Raw genomic sequence first — 22,726 nt, 5'->3', positions numbered from 1 at the left:
AAAAAAAAAAAAAAAAAAAAGAATGTCATCCCTGTGCAATCATAGATGAGGAGAAGGGGGTGCAGAGGCGGGATGCGCTCTCAAGAGGCAGGGCTGGAATTCTCATCCCGGTCAGTGTGACTCCAAAGCCAGGACTCTCAAATGTAGCACTTGCTTCTGCATGAGAAGAGGAGTTTCCTATCATCTCTCTTTTTTTCTTTTTTCTTAGGGTATGTTATTATCAAAAACTTCACCTGATTGGCAGATTCTTTCAGAATTTATTTCAAGAATCTTTTAAAAAGAATTACAAGGGGCATCTGGGTGGCACAGTCAGTTGAGCGTCCAACTCTTGGTTTCGGCTCAGGTTGTGATCTCAGGGTCGTGGGATTGAGCCCCATGTTGGACTCCGCGCTCAGCGGGGAGTCTGCCCCCCATCCCATGCTCACGTACGCGTGCTCTCAAATAAATTTTTTTTTTTTTTAAAGATTTTATTTATTCACTCGAGACACAGGGATACAGAGAGAGAGAGAGAGAGAGAGCGCACGAGTAGGGGGAGAGGCAGAGAAAGAAGCAGGCTCCCCGCTGAGCCAGGAGCCGGACGTGGGGCTCGATCCCAGGACCTTGGGATCATGACCCGAGCCGAAGGCAGAGGCTTAACCATCTGAGCCACCCAGGCGCCCCTCTCAAATAAATTTTTTAAAAAATTAAAAAGAATTACAAGATGGCAAATATCCTAACCATACACACACACTCACACACACAGTCAGGCTTTCATTTTGACAATTCTTGAGAGAAATCCAAATCTTAATACTCTTTACTGAATATGTATAGTTTTTGGCATGTCTACACATCTGTAATCTACTAGAGTTGAATTGAGTCTACTCACAAATGATCCACTTTCAGAAAAACAGAAATTGTTTTTTCCACATAGTGTTTTTTAAATTTTTAAAAATTTTAATTCTAGTGTAGTTGATATACAGTGTAATGTTAATTTTAGGTGTGCAATACAGTGATTCAACACTTCCATACATTACCCTGTGCTCATCACAAGTGCCCTCCTTAATCCCCATCACCTTTTTCACCCATCCCCCACCTACCTCCCCTCTGGTAACCATCAGTTTGTTCTCTACAGTTAAAGAGTCTGTTTCTTGGTTGGTCTCTCTCTTTTTTACCCTTTTTTTCTTTTGTTTCTTAAATTCCACATCTGAGTGAAATCATATGGTATTTGCCTTTCTCCGACTTATTTCGCTTAGCATAATACTCTCCAGCTCCGTCCATGTTGCTGCAAGTGGCAAAATTTCATTCTTTTTGTGGCTAAGTAATATTCCATTCTGTATATATGGTGCATCTTCTTTATCCATTCATCTGTCAACAGACACTTGGGCTACTTTCATATCTTGGCTGTTGTAAATATTACTGTTATAAACATAGAGGTACATGTATCCCTTTGGATTTTATCTCTTCGTTTACATATTTTCATTAAAACTATCAAAAAATTGGAAGCCAGCTGGGGCTTAAAGCCAGCTGCTGTGTGTGCACATGTCCAAGCAGAGGGGAGTCTGTGGGGGAATGTTCTGGAAGCGGTGAAGCCTCATCACTGAGCGGCTCGGTGCCTGCTCTGGTCTCCCTGGCCCAGAAAGATGGTCTCGGAAAAAAGAGGCTGGCCGGCAGCGAGGAGTCTAACCTGGTGTGTGACCTTAAGTAAATCTCCCTTAGTTTTACAGCACCCAAAGGGGCTCATCAAGAATGGAGGAGGTGTTTGCTTCCTCTGGAGGCTATGAAGGTACAATTGGAAATAAAAGTGAAAATTCTCAGGCCAAATGATAGCCCAGTGACGCGGCAACTCTTTGTACAGCGAGATTCTGAAACAAGAATAAAAGGTGAAAATGATACCAGCATTACCTCTAAAAATCACTTTTCAGAGGTGCCACATCAAGGCACTGGACACCGAGTCCTTCACACCTGATCTTCCTCCTGCTGTGGGGATAAAATGTTAACGTCACCTGTCAAGACTTCGTACCTTGTGCCTGTGTTGAATGAAAAATGGGTGTCGTGAAACAGCAGAATCACCCTCAGCGTGACGCTGGGCTCACGGAGGGCGTCCCTGAGATTCCTGAGGGAAGGGCAGCTACCCAGCTCTGTCACACTCCCTGAGGGCGGGCACGCTCTTGCACACGCAAGCGTACATGCTCAGGGACCAGAGCGAGGGGCACCGTCACCTGGGCCACGCTCCTCCTCTTTTCTTTTTCTCTCTTTACCTCTCTCTCACCATAGTTAGTTGAATTTTTGTTAAATGAAAAATTAACAGCCCATTTGATGTGAATCTTCCGTGTGAGTGAACTCACACACATGCATGCGCACACCTATGCAGTCCTAGGCAAGACTGAGGAGAGGACAGACCTGACTCAGATACCTGACCTCAAAATCCCTTACGTATCAATTCAAGAACGTGAGTGTTTTCGTTCCTTCAGTGCTCTGGCTAGGGAAGAGAGACGGCTTATGCTGTACACGTCTTCTCCATCTTCACCTACTCTGATGTAATCCGCTACAGCAAAGCCCATTTCACGCCAGCGCTCTATTGATCATGATTTGCCCATTGGTGATTCCGAATTTCATGGCGTTTTAGGATCATTCTTCCCACGGTGATCCTGCGTGTGTAGGAGGTAAAGCTGAACCTGTAGGGACCCCAGATCTACTCTGGTGGTTGCATGAGCCTGATAGGCTCATTTCCCTGTGCACAACCAAAGACAAACAAAGACTTCTCTCGGGTGAGAGGATTTTGTTGTGATCACTGCCTACTTGTTTGGTTCCCCCTCAGTGGGGTTGTGGGGGATGATGACAGTGTAGCCTGTATAAGGGAGTGCAGCCTGTTACCCCTAGTGACTTTCAACACGTGTAGGTGACATTTCTGAGTAGCTGAAGATCGAGGGCATAGCGTGGTTCTTGGCAAAGAAGTACTGACAGTCGAGAATTTTCCTCCTAGTGTAAAGCTGGGGTGTTGGTTATTATCATGTTAAGTAATATTAACTAATACAAATCTGCCTCTCATTTCCTGGAAGCTACCCTGAGCCATCCCTGTTACTATAGTGTCAGTGAGCATTTCCTGAAAAGGGACTGTCTGTCTGCCCTCAGGGTTACTAGGATAGGGCCTGGGCTGGCTGAGGACCCCTTCAGTGGAGAGGCCCGTCACCGGAGCCTTTGCCCTAGGTTCCCAGGCAAGACTACTTTGAGGGGAGGTGTGGGACCTGATTGCATCCTGATGTCAGAATCCCAAAGCTTCTGGGAAACAGACAGGTAGGCTTAGAGCCAGGTAAAACCAAAGCTTTCAACATGGCAGATACACCAAGCCTAGAACACCCAGCCCTCTCCATGGTTTTTCAGGATTTGGGGTGAAGCTAGGAGGGGGTGAACACTGTAGGGATTCTCTTAGAACTCCCTCCGTGGTATATATTGGATTTCCTAAAGCAAATACAGAAGCAATGTGTTATTTGTTTTAAGATAAAAATCAACTCAAGGCCATTAACTTGTTATTGTGTTTGATAAATCTGGGTCACGTGTGATGGGAGGCCTGCCTGTGTCCTTAACCCACTGTTACTTAAAGTTAGAATCAGCGTGTGTGCCTAATGCTACCTGTTTTTGTTCAATATAATGTTGCCAGAAGTAATAGATGCCCTGGGACATAAACCTAAAACAACATACATTTCTCAGTCAAGAGATCTTGAATTTAATCTAAAAATAGCCTAAACAGTAGTTTATGTAAACCTCAAATATCAAGACTCCCAGCCCAATGCTAGTTCATCAAACTGTAAATTTATGAGGCAGTTAGCATTTGAACATTTTAAACCAGATCAAGCCCGATCTGTGTTAGACGCAGGCTCCAGGAATCCAAGAATCCCACTCTTGGCTGATCTTGCTGACTGGAACATTCCTTGGGGAAGTCCTCCTCTGAGGCCGGCGTCCTGAAACGCTCACATAACATACTGTGCAGGCGCACAGCTTTGGATGGCATAGAAAGCTTTTCTAAACACTGTTTTAAACATAGTTTTGTCTCCTGAGAGACCAGGCCCTCTGGCCAGCAGAGCCTGGCAGAGCGAGCAAAGAAGGCTCTTTCATTTTACAACCAACTTGATCACCAGAGAAAACTTAGAAGTGGTCACAAAGGAAACATTCCTCCATATGTGGTGAGGCCACTCTGCCAGGGCTTGGATCTCCCCCAATTGTGGTTTCCCAAACAGCATCCTTGTTGTTTGAAAAAACCCATCTGGTGGCCGCTCCAGAGATCCCAGCCCGGGATGACGGGAACCGGCTTATAAAAGTGCAAAGCCAGATGAACAACTGACTCACGGGTTGGTTCTCCGTAGGACTGGATTCTCCAAGGTTGACAACAAAGCATTTTCACTGGTCCGCATACTGTGCTTACACCTTGTCACCGAAGATGGGATGGAGCCCCATTTTCACAAGACATTTTATTTCTGTCACCCCTACACACTGAGCAGAGTTCACTGAAATCCATCAACATTTTCAGAAAGTCCATTTGAAAACTCTACCAGTAGTTTTATTTAAAGATCTCAAATCAAACCCTAAATCAAGATGTAAGATGACTTTTAACATCCTCTGGTATAAATGCACTTGAAAAACCAGTTAGTTCCTTCAAAAGTTAACACAAAACAAAGAAACGATAGGTAGATAGACAGACAGACAGACGGATGGCTATAGATAGCTGTAGGTAGAGATAGATAACAAGCAGGAAAAAGAAAACCTGAAAAGCTGAGTAATGGTACTGAAAAATAGGACTCATTCAGTGAAGTAACTACTAGAAATATATCTAAATTATTCCTATTGGTCAGACTTCCCGGACAGTCTCTTGGTTATTCATTTCACTTGAATTGGATGGCTACCTGGTCTCTTGGCAGGAGGGCAAGACTGAGTCTAGCCAGAGAAAGCTTACGTCGTTCTGTTGAACAAGCCGCCACTGCATTAGACTTAGCACCCCTGTAAGGGATATGGATTCTCCGATTTGGTGGTGCTTTCCCCCATATTAAATAGGTAATTCGTTCAAGAAGTTTGCACAGAGTGCGTGCTCTGTGCCAGTCACTGGTGGAGAAGCTGGGATAGAAAGCTGCCCCAAGGGAATCTGGGGAGTTGGAAGAGCCTTTGGGAAACGCAGAGGGAGGGCATTGTTCAGGGCAGGGTCTAGTAGAGCGGTCCGGACCACGGCACAACGTGGCCATCAACATGAAGGTGGCACCCCAGGTGTGCTTTCTTCTGACAGGATAGTAGTTAGTCACTTAACCAACTGACCAAAAATATTGGTCCAAGTGGGGAAACGTAAAGAAATTATACTTCGGTGCCTTCAACATTCTGTTTTGGCTTAAGCTGTGAAAATGTTAACTTTTTCACCAATTTCACGGTGGGGGTGAAAGCTTTTCCTTTGAGGGTGTGTGTCTGCTGATTGGACTTACATCTCACCTTCCTCACGCAAGCCACAACTGTAGTGAAAGGAGTTCAAATCCCAGGTTGTTTTTTCTTTTTTCTTTCTTAGATGGAGTAGAACATAAAAGACCATTGTGAGGCAGTCTGGGGCAGATTTTTATGTTTTTTTCCCCCTCATCTTTTACACTTGTTTTGCCCATCCCCAATTTGGCAGCGGTCTATTCTTAGCCACTCGCTAAGTTAGTTTTCCCGAAAACAACTTTTGTTCTCCTGTTTCCTTGGTTAACACAACATGTAACCACACATGTTAATTGACACAGCAAGTCTTAGTGACATAAATCGGTTTGCGAATACATACGATTAAGCCCCGGTTAAGTGTACCCTTGACTCATGGGAGTAGAGCTGTGTGGGTGAGCAGAGAGTGCCCAGCCAGCCCGGAGACCCAGGAGCTCGAGGGCCTGCCGGTGTATTTCAAAAAGGACGCGGGTGGTTTTAGCTAATCCAACTCCACATGGTGATGGTGGTGAAGGCTGTGTCTCGTAGGCAAGAGTATGGAGGGGCCTGGAGGGCGTGCAGAGTAAGAACACAGGCTTCTGTCGAGAGACATCAGGATTAAGCAGCCAGCAGGGGGAATTGACAGAAGATGGTCAGAGGCGTATGAGGGAAACTGACAAAAGTGTTCCGGAGAAGCCTTTAGAAGCTCTTTTTAGACTTATCTCTGTCTCTGTCTTCTCTTTGCCCAGGCTGGCAGTGATCTGAGGTGAGGGATGGCATATCGGGCACCATTCTTTGTTCTCTTTCTAGTCCATTAGTTGGCACTCGGGAAACCTTTCATAAATATGTTTGAATGGAGGAAAGCACATGTTGTCTCCCTTGGGCTTGTTGACGGAGGATGGGCATCCTTTGGCACAGTGAGTCTCTGCCCTGGAAATCACAGGTCAGCAAAATGTGTGCCCTCTGCTCTCATGTTCCGTGTCCCAGGTTATCCCAGTGACGACAGATGTGCAAACTAAGATCGTCATCGAGCCTATAGCGCGTGGTCCGCCACACACGTCTAGACAGGTCTTCTGGTGTCTATGAGGTATACCTGGGCTGGGAAGGTGACAGGTATGATCTTGGTGGACCCAGGTATAATGATGTGAAAGATAGAAAAGCCGCATTTTTCACTAATGTGAAGATTTGCCCCCATGATATTATATAAGTCAAAGTCTTGGATGGTCCCCACTAGACCTTCACGTGGTGACTTCCCCATAGGGCAACAAAACACTTAGATCCTTAATATTGGCATATTTTAGTGTCAAAAAGCAAGTGTAAAATCATCAGAAACTTACAGTTTAAGAACTGTGAAATCACAGTGAATATAATTTGTTCATTTATTCATGCATTTAGCAAATGCTGTGGTGTTCTGTGTGCTCTGTCAGTCTTCATTCATGAAGTAAGGAGATCGTCGCTCTGTTTCTCTGTAAGCTCATGGCTGTCAGTCTGCTCTGTTGAGAGTAGCCAAGGACTGGGTGTCAGCCTGTCACTCGTCATCTCTCAGGCTTGATTTAAGTTAGCATAGTATGCTGGAACCTGGAACTGGAGGTGAAAGCCTATAGCCTAAGTGTCCCTCTCTCCCTTTCCTTTCCTTCGGGCAGCTTGGGGATGAATCACGACGATGACCACTCGTCCTGTGCCGGCAGATCCCACATCATGTCAGGAGAGTGGGTAAAAGGCCGGAACCCCAGTGACCTCTCTTGGTCCTCCTGCAGTCGCGATGACCTTGAAAACTTCCTCAAGTAAGTCCTTTAATCATTCTGTACAATCACTACAATGGAAAGTACTTCCAGAAGACACAACAATTGGAGTCTTACCAAGTGTGGGAAGGAGAAACGAATCTCTTAGAACTCTGAGCTGGCCTAAAGAGGCGGTCGGTACAGAATCTCCCCTCTCTGGCCTAAACTTCCTCCCAAATGTATGTCTGGTATGATGCAGGGCACCCAGCTGCTATTCATAAATGCTTTGTTGCTTGATTGACTATCAACACAGTGTCCGTGACTTGAAGAGAACCCCGTTGCGTTACTCTGCGGTATTTTGACCCTGAATGAACACCACCTTAGCAGCATCCCTTGGCTGCTATGGAAAAGGGCATTTCCTTAATGCTCAGGCTGCTTCCCTTGATAGGGAGCACATTTGCTGGGGAGCCGGGCCTGCTCACCTCCCTCCCATGTGGGGATGGGCTCTGTTTATCTCACTGCCACTTTCTTTCCAGAATACATCTTCACCGTTCCACTCGCAGATTTCCATCTGATTTCAGACCTTTGTCAAACAAAGTCTTAGCTCCTGTACTATGAGGGTCCCTTAGTGTCAAGACCTTAGGGACAAATTTACAGATCTGATGTGCAAACCCTGATCGCTTTCTTACTTAGCTGGATTCATCTGTCCACTCCGTGGAGACAAAAGGGACTCAGGGAGTCTTACCTGCCTATGGAGCTTTGTAGTTCAGTAACACATTAAAGCACCCAGTGAATTCCGGACGGAACAGTCAAAGGCATCACTCTGCCTTCTGTCCTCATCCTGAGTCTTCTTTCGTGACATTTCCTGTGGGTGGGGAAATTAAGTGGTACACATGTCTTAAAAATGGACTTGTTAGTTTTAGTATAATCTATTTCCTCCTGAGTACTTGTTATCACAGAACCTTAATGAAATGTTGTAAGCCACTTGACATTGTTTCATTTTTCCCAGAAGGGTCAGTGAAACGGGGCAGGGTATTTTCATTTGCTCATGTACATATTGCTGGTCCCACTGCCTTTGTTAAAGTGTTGTGTGTGTCTGAGCCCGGGAGAAGTGGCCCAGCATCAGCCTCTATGTATTCGTGGGCGATTCTGCGCCTCAAGAATCTTGGTGAGAGGCTGGCTTTCCTTTCCACAGCCATCTGCCTTGTTTTGGGAATTAAGAAATCAAAGCATTCAAGTATTTAACCTCCCTTAGGAGCCACAGCCTCACAGCCCCCCAGTTCAGTTTCTCAGAGTTGTTCTCAACACCTTGTGAACATTTCCACCCTGGTTGCAATCCTGATGTCTTTTGCAGACTGTGCCACCAGCCGGCTTTCAGGGATGGGACACCTAGACCCGTCAGCTGCCAAAGCCTACCACAGACCCTCCAAGAGAATCTGCAGAGTTGGAAATAAGCACTTGGTTTTTATTTGAAATAAAGCAAAATGACCCTAACTTCTTTTTTTCTTCATTCATAGTAATTTTGCTCAAAGACGTATTCTAAGAAAATACCCTAGGAATCTATTTCAAAAGTATTCTCATCCAAGAATGCTCAAACTTGAGAAAAGTACATTAGCCTCGTGGGTGTGATGCTCAGGCCCTTTCCTAGTTGCTAAACTGCCATTGCCTTTGTGGTAAAGATCTGCATTGGGTCAGGTAGAAAAAGAAGAAAAAGAGAAAAAAAGCGCAATGCATGCAGCCCAGGGCCCGGGTCATCCCGCCATCGGTAATTTGGAGATGCGTCCTTCTCACCCGCTCTTAGCTGACAAGTCAAAACAAAAACCTGGGCAGGACACTCGCGAGTCAGCTTGCCTCTTGGCTGTTTCAGGTCGAAAGTGAGCACCTGTCTGCTGGTTACCGACCCCAGGAGCCAGCACGCGCTCCGTCTCCCTCACAAGCTGCCGGGCATGCACTACAGCGCCAACGAGCAGTGCCAGATCCTGTTTGGCACCAACGCCACCTTCTGCAGGAACATGGAGGTAAGCCACCCGGGAGGACTGGCTCCGGAGGGGGCATCTGGCTTCTGCCGGAGGACACAGCCACCCGTACGCCACACACACACACACACACACATATGCACGCACACATTCACTTACCACGTGTGCGTGTACATACACCCTCACGGGCATTTGCTCAGGTGCACCCCATCCTTCTCGGAAGCGATGCCAAGTCCCCTGATAGAAAACCCCGGATAGCTATGGAAGGCGGCTAAACACCATTAAACGTTGGAAAGCATCAGGTCGGGAACATTTACTAAATAATACATGTGGTTATTCGATAGTAGCGTCAAAAAGCCCGTTAAGGTGTTACCATTCACTGAGCAGTGCCCGCGTGTTTTGTCCTTTGCTAGAGCTTCGGACGTGTGAGCCCCGTTAGCCCTCACCACAGGCTCCCGGCTTGCTCTCCCCAGCGCGCAGATGGTAACACCAAGCCTCCCAGGTTAAGCAGTCTTTCAAAATGGCTTGGTTAGTAGGTAGCAGAGCAAGATCTGTCTCAGGTCTGCTCGCCCGCAGAGCACACACTCTCTCACCATGCTGTAGACAACAAGCTGTGGCTTGGCCCCTTCTGGGGGTGGAGGTGCCAAGATGGACGCGCGGGGACCTGGGGCAGTGCCGTCTCCATGCCATGGCCCGGGGGGAGGCCAGAGCAGCCTGTGTCCTGGCCTCTAGCCGGCAGTTGGCTCAGGTAGGGGGGCAGAGTCTGTGCCGTTCTGGAGCAGAAGGCCAGAAGCAGGAGAGCTAGCTGGAGTGGGGCTCTGTGGGACTCAGGAGCCACCCAGTGGCCGTCGGCCTGAGGGAGGCCGGCTAGTGCTGGAGCTCAGGGTGGCATCGAATCCCAGGGAGGGAGCCTGGAGGGTGGGACAGGTTCCCGGAGCTAGAACCTAGGGCGAGACCAACTCCAAGACAGCCACATTGGGGACCGTGCCTCCAGAATGAGACCCCGGGGTCGCAGCCCTCAGAGCAGGTCAGCCTGGACTCCGGGAGGCGGGGTGCTGCCTCTCAAGTGCTCCCTGGCTCTGGGGGAGCTGGTTCAGGAAATCAGGGCGGAGTCCTCAGGTGGAGCACTACCTGCCATTGTTTGGGGTGCAGAAAAGGGCAGCACCTCAAAAGCAGGCTAGCACTTCCTGCTAGCTGTTTCCCCGAAGGGCATTTGTTCACAGCTCTGTCGTGAATCTTCTTCACCCATCCCCTTGCAGAGGTGCCAGCAAGGGTCCCTTCCAGAGCCGTCGCCCACTGTACACCCCAATGCCTTGTACCTTACACCTTTATGGGGAGATGCAGTGAGCCCCAGCATTCGATCATCCCCGGCAGTCTGCCATTGGGATGTCTGGTGCTCACCATCGGCCTTGACCGCGAAGACTCTCCTTCAGATACCATGTGCAGCTAGGAGGCACCCTGTTCGCCTGTCCCAGCCTTCGGTCCTTTAAAGTACCTGATGACACAGAATCATCAGAAAGGGCGGCTTTCACAGGGTCCTTTGATGATGTGGTGACGGCACAAAATCCATGTGGATAGAACCCCAGGGGAGGACCCTGAGCATTCAGGAAGAGTAGAGACGCCCTGGGTGGAGAAGAGAGAAGTGCCCAGCTGAGGCAGGACACAGAGCAGGCACTCGGCTCAACCTCAGAGCCGGTGGGATGTTGTAGGCCATGCTGTGCTGGCCCGACCAGGGGTGGGATGGGCGGGGGATGTGGTGGGGCAGGGGGTGGGGGGTGGGGGTGGGAAGCCAGGCAGAGACCTCTTCCCCCCTCAGAGCTGCAACCATTTTTGCCTTTTAGGAGCCAGGTAATCGCACACCATTTGGGCCAGGAGGGATAGGAGGGGGGAGGTACCTATACTGGGGGCTCATGATCTCCCAGGCAGAGAGAGCGCATAGGAAGGGTCGACTTTCCATGCACTGTCACAGGAAACCCTGACTGCAACCGTCGAGGCAGAGGCTTTGTACCCCATTTAACAGATGAGAAAACAGAGGCTAAGAGAGGTTAGGTAATGGGCCGAGGTCAGCAGCCGGGAACAGGGGGGTGGGCTGCAGACTGAGCCCGCGTGTGTCTATTACTGAGGGAGAAAAGGAAGACTACGTACAGTCCTTTAAAGACAGACCCCACAGGGGAGGGAGGTGACCTGGTATTTCATTTTCCTTTGCGGCCTTCATTTTGTTTGAAGAAGACAGCGAAATGGCAACAAGTAATGATCAGCTTAGCTATGCTACTTTTTTTTTTTCTCCCTAGAAGCCCAAGATACAAATATATAAAGTGAGATCCTCTCATTGTGTAAGTTATAGGGAAGCCGAGCATTTATTCCCACAGCTCACCAGGAACCACAAAAGATGTCTTCCCTCTTGCCTTTTCTTTGAGAGCTCACCAGTACTAAAATAAAATGGATGTTTGTCTTCCCCAATACCCAGCAGGAGTGGAAGAGCACGTGTTAACACGGCTGACTAGCTGGCCAGCAGCATCAGGGAGCTGGCGGAAATTTTCCTGCTTGCAAGGCGAGGGTGCTCCCTGCAGTGTGAATCTCACAGTCAGATGGCGGTAACTCACACAGTCAGATGGTGGTAATGTCATGCTGATGCATAAGAGGCACTGCTGGAGAAGCACGAGGCCAGCTGGGAACCAAGGAGTGCTGCCCTAGGCCTGGGACACACCATATGACTCAAAGCCAAACTAAGGCAGTACCCCACTACGGGATTTTTTTTTTAAAGATTAATTAATTTATTTGAAAGAGAGAGAGAGTCTTAAGCAGACTCCGTGCTGAGTGTGGAACCCAACGGGGTGGGGATGGGTGGGGGGGACTCAATCCCAGGACCCTGAGATCATGACCTGAGATCATGACCTGAGCTGAAATCAAGAGTCAGATGCTCAATTGACTGAGCCACCCAGGAGCCCTCCAACTAAGGGAGTCTAAGGCTTGGTTTATCATCAGTTTACTCATGTGGTACCTTTATGGATCTGTGTTTCAGTGGGTGTTCAGTATAACAGAAGGGCGTACATATGTCGTATTGTTCCTTTCTTGTTCCCTGTAACACTGACTTTTTAGTGCATGAGCCCCTTCCCCTCTTCATCCTTGTCCTCACCTCCTTCTGCATCTCCCTTTCACCTACTCTGTTCCAGTTAAATTGCCTTCCTGCTCTTTCCTGAACCTGCAAGGCATGCTCCTGGCAGGGACACTCTCTGCTTCATGATGGCCATTTCCTCTACCAGAATACTCTTCTCCCACTTGTCCCTGTGACTAAGTGCCTCATCTTTTTTGAGTTTTTTGGGGTTTTGTTTTTTCAGAGGTAATCTTCTCAAGGAGGCCTACCCTGACCATGCTATTTAAATTTTTAATCTGGTAAGGGGCATCTGGGTGGCTTGGCTGGTTAAGTGTCTGACTCTTGATTTCGGCTCGGGTCATGATACCAGGGGCGTGAGTTCAAGCCCCGTGTCAGGCTCCATGCTCAGCAGGGAGCCTACTTGAGATTCTCTCTCTCTCCTCTTTCTGCTTCTTCCCCTACCTTGCTTACACTCAATCAATCAATCAATCAATAAAATCTTTAAAATGTTAATCTGGTAACCCTCTCCTGCCCACTCTTAGAGCACCCAGGTCTCCTGATTCCCTAAGGGAAAGCCCTCCTTTCACAAACTTACATTTTTTGCATGCTATATAATTCACTTGTTTGTTGTGACTATTGATAATCTCCCTCTAGATGATAAACCCTTCAAGGGCAGGAATCTTTGCTTTTACTCATCAGTGTTTTCTAAGTACTTTGGTCAGTGCCTAGCATATAGTAGGTGCTCAATAAGTATGTGTTGATCTGGGATCCATCCATAACCCTAACAGCAAATTTAAGGGCTCACGTGACTTTACCCAACCACCAATGGCCCTGTGGACAAGCTGTGTTGAAGAAGAAACTCTTAGAGACCCCCTGTATAATTATAATGTATTGACTCTCTAAACCCAAATTCACGATCCATTCCACCAACCTACATGTAAGACTCTGTCATATGTCTTGCAGGGACCCATACAGATCTTTCCTGTGGCTTCCTGCCAGGGCAAGAAACTGCTCAAAGCAGCACGGTAGATCTGGTAGTGAGTGACTGCAGGCTGGTTCCTAGTGACCGTTTCTGTTTGTGTCTTCTTTGTGCATTAGTGCCCTCATTTGGTAAAATCCAAGGCTCCTGGTGAGTTAATACACATGGGGTGCTGAGAACTGAGTCTGTTATCCAAGTACTTGAGCTTATATGTGTGTTATTACTACCTTTCTGGATAACACTGATTCCCATCCATTGGAGCACAGAACTAATCTGTGCGTGTACATCTGTAGGATCAGCATTTCTCTGTATTGAACTTCTCAGGGCCATGAAAAATTAAGCATTATGTAACACCTATATTCTTCTGGCAGCCAGAGACATCCAGAACCAATCAGAAAGGTCTCTTAATCCAGTGCCAAATTGAACTTCATAACCATTATTATTCTTTAATGCTCTTGAGGATTGAATTGGATTTCATGTAATAAAATGATCATGGTCCCAATGTTGCCTTTAATTTCTTATTCTGACTTCTGCCTTTGGCCAAGATGAAGTAACAGGGACCAGATTTGCCTTTCCACCTGAAGCAACTAAGAAATCAGATGACCTATATGAAATAGTGATTTTTTTCTTGACATTGGACATCCAGCAAGAAAGAATTGTGATCCTTGAGAGATGTGAAGCACCTAAGGTGAGCCCTCTGATTATCCTGGCTTACTGCCTGGACAGTCTCCAGGCTGTGGCACAGGGAGGGAGAACTGAGAAGAAACAAATCTTCCTGAGTTGAAGAAACAGAGCTGGGAGCACAGAGAGGCCAAGGAAGTTAGAGTTCACAGAGAGAGGTGCCACAGAAGAGCTTTATAAAGAAAGAACCTCAGAAATGTGCTCAAGATCTCCATGGATCTTCAGCTTAGTACTCAGCAATGTATGTGTGAGGAGACTACCCAAGGCCATCTGAAAATATTAGAGGGAACAACCACTGGAGCTCATGTAAAATGCACAGAAGAGTGTTGTGTCAGTAGCATGGCAAAATTAGCCCTGTCCTAAATGCTGATCTAGTGCCACCTAATAAAGTTTAGAAGCAAAATCTGAAAGGATCACGCTGTTTCCTGCGTGATTTAAGCAGGTCCTGGAACAAAGCTCAAAAATATTTGTAGAAATACAAATTCATTCACCACTCAATAAAATAAAACTCACAATGTCTAGCATCAAATAAATTACCAGGTCTTCAAAGGAGCAGAAAAATACATCCATAATGAGGAGAAAAATCAATCGATCAATCCAAACTGACCAAGAAAGACACAGACAAGGGCGTTAAAACAGGAATTGTAACCATAGTCCAGGTTCAAGAAGATAGCAGAAAGATTGAACATGTTAAGTAGAGATCTGGACGATATAAAACAGATCCCAAGGAAATTCTAGAAATGAAAACTCCACTGTCTGAAATGAAGGAGACACTGTGGCTGGGAAATGAGAGATTGCGGAAGAAATCATCAGTGGACTTGAAGTGATTAAAACTATCCAGAGTGAAACTTAAGGAGAAAAAAGACAGATAAGAAATAGAAGACAGCATCAGTGAGCTGTGGGTCTTCAGGTGGCCTTATATATATGCAGACGATACCCCAGAAGGAAATGAGAGAGAGCAAGGACAGAAATAATCGAAGAAAAAATGGCTAAAAAAAATTCCAAGCTTGATGAAAATGATAAGCCCACAGATCCAAGAAGCTCAATGACCCACAAGCACAAGAAACATGAAGAAATCTAGATCAACACTCATGATCCAGTTGCTTAAAAGTAATGATAAAGAGAAAATCTTAAAAGGGCCAGAGGAGAAAAGTTATGAACACATAAACAAAGGTTAAAAAAACAAAAACAAAAACGTATTTCTCATTTGAAACAATGCAAGCGGAAAGATGGTAGAGCAGCATCTTTAAAGTACTGAGAGGGGGAAAAAAAAAAAGCCTGTCACCTTAGAAATCAATACCTGGCAAAAATCTCTTTGAAAAATTAAGGTGAAATGGAGTTTTTCTGTTATGCAAAAGCTTAAAATATTCATCGCTGGCCCAACCCATGCTGTAAGGAATATTAAAAGAAATCTTTCAGGCAGAAAGAAAATGATAGTAGATGGAAATATGTATCTACACAAAGAAATGAAGAACCCTGGAAGTAGGGACCACATGGGTGAATATATGATATACTTAAATATGCTCAAATGTCTTTAAAAGATCATTGACCATTTAAACAACTGTCTTACAGAAGAAAATAAGAATACAGTCATGGTCAATGTCCAGGTCCTAATCCCCAGAACCTGTGAGCTTTACCTTATAGGGCAAGAGGGACTTCTCAGGTTTTATTCAGTTAAGGATCTTGAGATGGGGAGATTTCCTGGATTCTCTAGATGGGCCTGATGTAATCAGAAGGGTGCATACTGAGAGGGAGGCAGGAGATCAGAATAGGTAGCAGAAGGAAGCAGAATGATAGCAGGAGGAAAAGGTGGGAGTCATGCAAGGAGGCGGCCATCAGCCAAGGACAGCAAGGCAGCTTCTAGGAGCTGGAAAGTTCAGGGAAATAGATTTTCCCCTCAGAGCCTCCAGAGGGAACCAGCCCTGTGAAAACCTTGATTTAAGCCCATTGCAACTGATTTTGGACTTCCAACTTCCAGAACTGTACGATGAGAAATTGGTGTTCTCTTAAGCCATGAAGTTTATGGTGATGTTTTTTAGAGAAGCTGTAGAAAACACTAATAGCTTTGCTATGGGAAACCAGTATGGTAATGTAGAGTTTATGACATTTGTAAGAGTAAAGTGCATTACATTCTTCATTCTTCTGTGTAGAAGATGCAGATGTGATCTTCACGTATTACTGAAGTAGATCAGTTCAGTGTCTGTTTGGAGAGCAGGGTGATAGTCCTCTTGTTTGAGGGGAGTCACTTGTACATAGTAAACAGCCAATAATTGACGTAATTTTGTACTTTTCAACCTATGGAGTTTTTTTGTTTTTAGAGAGAGAGCACACACATGCAAGCACGAGGTGGGGAGGAGCAGAGGGAGAATGAGAGAGAGAATCTTAAGCAGGCTTCACACTCAGCTTGGAGCCCAATGTGGGGCTCGGTCTCATGACCCTGAGATCATGACCTGAGTTGACGAAATCAAGAGTCTGATGCTCAAACGACTGAGCCATCCAATAGCCTATGGTTTTGTCATCATATGGACAGTTCCTCTCTGAAGAGGAGGAGAGAGGAGTAATGGGAGGGCAATGTGCTCACAGGGGAAGAGAGTGGGTAGTTTCAGAATTAGTGTAGCCGATAGACAACTCACCTCCATAGGAAATTGTGGTGGCTTATATTTTTTAACTTAAAAAAAAATTGTAAGGCTGAGTTAAAGGAACTTAGATAATTTTGCTATGGACCAATGAAGCTAACAAATTGTGACAGATTGCCAAAAATAGGGAGTCTTTTTCACGTTCTCCCCAAAAGAACCCTAAAATAATGTATTTTGGATTTCCCAGTTCAAGGAGAGGACTAGGTAAGATCATATAATGAATGGAGCACTAACCTAGAAGGCAGGAGAACAGATTCAGGCCTGTCTTGAAGGAATAATTTTGAACTCCCTGCCTCAGTTTCCCTTCTGTAAAATAAGCCTGTTGGATGATCTCTAAAGTCCTTTTGGTGGTAGAATTCTAAGCCTCTCTAACAAATTTGTTGCAATGAACAAATAAAATAAGTACTTTTAAAGTAGTAAAAAAAAAAAAAGAAAGAAAGAAAGAAAAGAGTAAAGTGCATGATATTCACACAAAGACCAGAGCAGGAGAAAGGGTCATATACTATTTTAAGGTTTTTATACTACATATGAAGTAGAATAATTGCACAGGAAGACAGACTGATAAGTTAAAGATGTATATATATAGTATCAACTGTAAATCAACAAAAAACACAACAAAGTTATAGCTAATAAGCCATACAAAGGACACAAAATGTGAGCATATATTGCTTATCCCTGTGGCCCTTTAAGCATATTAGAAATAGGTTACGTAAAGTGGATTGTAAGTGCATGTTTCATGTTAGTCATTTATACTCCATTCTGCTAAGACAATGGCCCAGTTGACGTTGGGGCCCATGACATATTCCGTTTAGATGTGGGTCTCCTTGTGGCCCCCGTGCTCATCCCATTTCTCCAGCTGTCCAGTTCTTCACAATAATCCCACCCATGACGTCATGACATGTCAAGGGTCTCCAGTTATTTCAGAGGGAACTGTGGTGCAGAATTCTCGGCAAAATCCTCCAAATCACGTGAGGCCCCCTTTAATAGGAAAAAAAAAAAAAGTTAATACTTTCTAGATACCATGAAAAAGAAAGAAAAACACTCATAGCCAGGAATTTTAGGGGAATGAATATCACGAAGCCAATACAACTCCAAGAATCTGAAGGAACCTCTTCTTTTACAAACCACATTCATGCAGAACAGTTGGAAACACCGTCCATGTTCTCAGGTCCAGGCTCCCCCAAAGCTTGTTGATGGTGAGAACTTCATTGGCAAGCCCCTCAGCTGGTGTTCCTGTGCAGAGCTGTATGGGGGTAGGTTGGAAAAATACCTAAACATCAGTGAGGCAAGCGGGTGTGTGTGTGTGTGTGTTTTAGAAATTTCTAGAACTTTGGCCTATCAGACACACACAAATAATGAAACGTAATGGAGGTTGGACACCGCCAAGGGAAGAAAACCACAAAACACACCAGTGCTGAGGAGTTGAACATTTTCTTTTTCATTTTCTGGAATACAGACCCATAAAAATAAGAAGCAAAGAAACTGGAGAGATTATATTTTGAGAAAAATACTAACCACCATGACTACCGGCAGGAAGAGTTTTCGTTTTGCTTCTGCCTTTTTATGAGGAACAAAAGCTTATCCCTGGCAGAAGGTGGAGGCCTATCATCTCAGAGAATTGTGTTTCTCATGGACATGTCTTTATTATTGTACAAAAGCAGGGGTTCTGAACCAGGGTCTGCCGGATAGATTTTGGAGGTTTGGCGAACAAGGATAATGAAAGTTTACATCTTTATTTTTCTCCAATCTGTAACTGAAACGAGTACAGTTGACCCTTGAACAGCACAGGTTTGCACTGTATGAATCCACTTACATGTGGGATTTTTTTATAAGTATAGTACAGTACTATGAATGTATTTTCTCTTCTTTTTTTGAGATTTTATTTATTTGAGAGTGAGCGAGCGAGCATGAGCTGGGGGGGGGGGGGGGGGGGGAGAGGCAGAGGCAGAGGGAGAAGCAGACTCCCCACTGAGCAGGGAGCCCGACGCAGGACTTGATCCCCAGACCCCAAGATAATGACCTGAGTCAAAGGCAGATGCTTAACCAACTGAGCCACCCAGGCACCCCTGAATGTATTTTCTCTTATATTTTCTTAACATTTTCTTTTAAAGAAATATAAAGTATAAAGAATATACTATATACTATAGGTAACATACAAAATATGGGGTAATCAACTGTTTATGTTACTGGTAAAGCCTCCAGTCGGCAGTCAGCTACTAGTAGTCAGGTTTTGGGGGAGTCAAAAGTTACACATGTGGACTTTCAGTGGTGTCAGGGGTTTGCATCCCTATGCCCATGTTGTGCAAGGGTCAACCGTATTTCCTTCAATCATGGATGTTGGCAATAAGCCCAGCAGTCTTAGCAGCACCCATGACTGCCTCGGGATTAGAACTCCCAGATAGTTCCATACTGCATGACGGTTGTAGCTGCTGTCTCAAGTTATCATTTACACTCACCACTACTTTAAAATTAACATTGCTTAGGGGCCCCTGGGTGGCTCAGTCGATTAAGCATCTGATTCTTGATTTCTGCTCAGGTCATGATCTCAGCATCGTGAGATCGAGCCCCGCATCAGGCTCCCCTCTCAGCGCAGAGTCTGCTTGTCCCTTTCCCTCTGCTCTTCCCCCTGCTTGCTCTCTTGTCTCTTTCTCTGTCTCTCTCAAATATATAATCTTTAAAATTACGGTGGTTATTAGACCCAGGGCCAGATCTTCTCAAGTAATGTGTTGACAAAGAAACACATGGGTCACTAAACTACAAGTTGGTATTTATTTTTGCATTTTGGATTATACTTAAATTTAATTGTTTCCTTGGCAATCTTATGAGTTGTATAATTATGCATTGACAAATATTGTTCTGCAGAGGTGTTTATGGGCTCCCCAGGTGCCTCGTAGCGCAGGGCCAGGTGCTCGGTGCTGGGCGGTGGCAGGCCGCCATCTGTTCCCAGCAGGAGGTGCTGGCTCGCCGTGAGCTATTACTCTTCTTTAGTTGGAATTTTAAATACGGAACCTCCTTCTGACTGGGACTTTGTGTATGTTCTTTGACACAATTCATAGGCATTTTAAGATCAATCCAAATTACAAGCCATTTCCACATTCAAAGGCATAGGGTGAATAACTTGGGAAAAACGGTTGCTTTGGGAGTAGCCTAGCTTCAAATATTAACCAGATCTCTTGCCTTCTTAACGATTTGCATACTAGAGAACCCAGAAAAATTAAAATACAGTCCATTTTCATGTGTAGGGCCCTGGAGATCCCCACACCATCACCATGACATCCATGTCTGTCTGCAGAATACTGGTATTGTAAGGCTCAAAGCTGTCTATGGAAATATGAACTACCAAAAAAAAAATTGGCATCAATAGCTGGCATTTCTTGCAGCAATTATTGGCAAATATAGCTGTCTCCTCTTTAAGCCAATGGTAATGTGATGTTTTTAATTCAATAAAGCATTTCAAGAAAGTCTAAACATAAAAGTTCTAAACATTGGATGGTAAATATTTATTACAAAGGGGAAATGAACTTGACACAATTAGCCCGATCCATCTTCTTTATGATACAAGTTCCTCCTGTCTCTGTCAGGAAAGTCACTGGAAAGCAAAGGCACTATTTAATAAGACTTTAAAGCTGTTGGGGCTCAGATATCCTGCTGGGTGAAGCAGAGGGTGAGAGAGCCCAAGGCAGGCAGGTATCACCAACTGAAAGGAAGAGTGTGACATGGCTTCAGGAAACCGAAGGAAGAAATGCAGAGTTAGGACAACATTATGACAATGATCACACAGCCTCATAAAGCCCCCAGCCCTTTCCTGCATGGAAGATATTTTTATCTGTCCCCCCTCGTCACCCTGGTTCCTGGAGATTCTGAGTTGAAAGGTGCTATGTAACGACCACTCACCCTTAACCCTACAACCTTCTTGGCAACACATTCCACCATCATTGCCCTGAAGCCCGTGCATGACCGCCCCCTCTGGAGAGGAAAGTAGTGCTAGGAAGGGATGAACACCAGCCTTATAACTGCCTTGAGCAAGGGTGTGCCTACATGTCATGGCATTTGTAATGGATGGACATGTGCCTATCATGCTGGTTTTTTTTTTTAAGTATTGAGCACAGAAGCTATAGGCCAATTGTTTCAGGAAGGCATGAGTGTCTAGAATGGTAATAGGCCCTTGAGGGTCTTATGTCTTCTTTCTACCTATTGTTTGCCCTTCGCATTTAGTTCTCTTGGCCTCTCAGCACAGCGTGGAGGTGCTGTTCTTATGACACAGTGCTTAAGAAGGTCGCCTCCCAAGTCAGGCACCCAGGGTCATGTCCTGCCTCTGCCTCTTGAGCAATTTACACAGTCTCTTCTGCCTCAGTTTTCCAATCTGGAAATGGGAAAAATAGCTCTACTTACACACCGTAAGGTTATTATGAGGGCTAAGGAACAAATGAGTTAGAGTACTTAGCATGTACTATGCACTCAGTGAAGGTTAGCTAGTACCATTGTTTTTCATCCTGGAGCCAGTGGTAGAGGGGACGCTGTTTAGCTGACAGTCTTGTTGGCTGGTCCTTCTTTTCTGTATCTTTCCTCGTGCTGTCCTTGCAGTTCCTCCTGCTATGCTGGGAGCACCAGGCATTGCTCTCCAGCATCCAGTCCCTCTCTCTTATCACACACCCCCCAAGTCCCTGGGATGGAAAGGCTCTTTGCGAACTTTCCCAAATCCCATAGCGATTCTCATGGGCATCTTGATGGCTAGAGATCCCTGTGGGGTCAGAACTACAGGTTCTTTTCTCTGATGTTGGTCACTTCTACACCTGGTGGGTCATTAGAAACTCCTCCAGAGAATGTCAGAAGTTTTAATGCCCTCCTCCAGATCTTCGGCCTCTGAGTCTCTAGAAGACAGCTTTCCTGGGGGATCTCACACTCAGCCGGGCTTGGGAACTGCCGATCTGAATGAGACCTGCCCCTTTAATGCCGAGTACCTGGCCAGAGTGGGCGGCTGGCCTGAACCAGAGCCTCGCCCTGCCCCTCTCAGACGGACAGGGCCACGCAGTAGGACGTTGGGTTGGGTGCCAGGTTGAAAGCTGTCCTGCCTGCCTCAGTCTCAGCCTCCTGCCCAGCATCTGCAGCCTCTCTCAAAACTGTTGGGCTTTGGCAGCAGATGGCCCCAATTTTCCAGAAGTGTTTGGAAGTTTACAGTAGACTGCTTCCTCAGAGAGCTCTCCAGACTTTGCAAGTTGTGTGTTATCTGCCATTTCTTGTCCCCCGTCACCCCCCCACCCTTGCCAGCAGAGTGCCCGGGTGCCCTGGCCCTGCCTTCATCCAGCAGCAGCCTCTCTCTCTCCCCCAAGGTGGCCCCAGCCGGGTAACCGTCTCTCTGCGACCTACAGGACATGGAAGGAGTGACCAACCTCAGGGCTCAGGGAGCCTTCCAGAAAGGGGGCTGGCATGCCAGCCTGGGGGAAGGCTTCAAACTGCAGTAGTACTTGTGGAAAATTTGGATTAGTAACTTTTTCATCCAGCTCTTATTTTATCTCCCTTTTGGCTTGCGTTATCAGCAACACATTTCTGAGGGTTTTTACATAACCATTGCCTTCAGTATGGCTGCAAGACAGAGCCGTTCTCCAAACACTCAGTGGGTGCCCGGTGAGGAAGAGAATCAAAACAACCTCCCCAGCACTTAAAACGGACACCGGACACCACCAGTTGAAGAAAAATGGTAAAGCTTTGAATGCATGAACAGTGCTGTCTCCTGAGGAACTCAGACCTTGCCTGTGTTTTCACAGTATGCCAGGGAGGGAAGCTTGGCACCGGCCTATTTGTCCCGCAGCTGCTGGAGGCAGTCTGCTGCGAAATGCCGTTGATACGACTTTTGCCAAACCTTAAATGGAGCCAGTGAGGCAACAGATGCTAGAACCAGACAGCTGTTTCATTTCCTTTGTTCTTTGTCCCGGACCAGTAGCTTTCCACTGCTGTTTGGTTTGGTTTGGTTTGGTTTGGTTTTGGGATTTTTTTGGTTTTTTGGTTTTTTGGTTTTTGGTTGTTGTTGTTGGTTTGGGGTTTTTTTGTTTGTTTGGTTTTTATTTTGTTGTTTTTTTTGCTTTCCCATCTGACCTTATTTCACTTTTTTTTTTCCCTATAAAACTTGATACTTTCACCATTTAACAAAAACGTTAAAATCCAAGGCAGGATAAAACTTTACCTGTACATGATAAATGCGATCCTCCTTTATTCCTCTTATGCAGGAGTTGGTC

The 22,726-nt window shown here is 45.8% G+C and overlaps 1 protein-coding gene across 1 annotated transcript in view; it reads left to right on the top strand.

The window, feature by feature from the left end:
- ADAMTS17 (ADAM metallopeptidase with thrombospondin type 1 motif 17) overlaps window positions 1–22,726 on the top strand; it is a 348,017-nt gene that overhangs the window by 165,142 nt on the left and 160,149 nt on the right. Inside the window, exons 9-10 of the mRNA XM_032391277.1 lie at window positions 7,050–7,190; window positions 8,995–9,145. Of these exons, the coding sequence (XP_032247168.1) occupies window positions 7,050–7,190; window positions 8,995–9,145 (292 nt within the window). The remainder of the gene's footprint in view (window positions 1–7,049; window positions 7,191–8,994; window positions 9,146–22,726) is intronic.

This window comes from Phoca vitulina, unplaced genomic scaffold, assembly GCF_004348235.1.
Source record: "Phoca vitulina isolate PV1807 unplaced genomic scaffold, GSC_HSeal_1.0 scaffold61, whole genome shotgun sequence".
Taxonomy (NCBI): Eukaryota; Metazoa; Chordata; class Mammalia; order Carnivora; family Phocidae; genus Phoca; species Phoca vitulina.
This window is presented reverse-complemented; position numbering and strand designations above follow the sequence as displayed.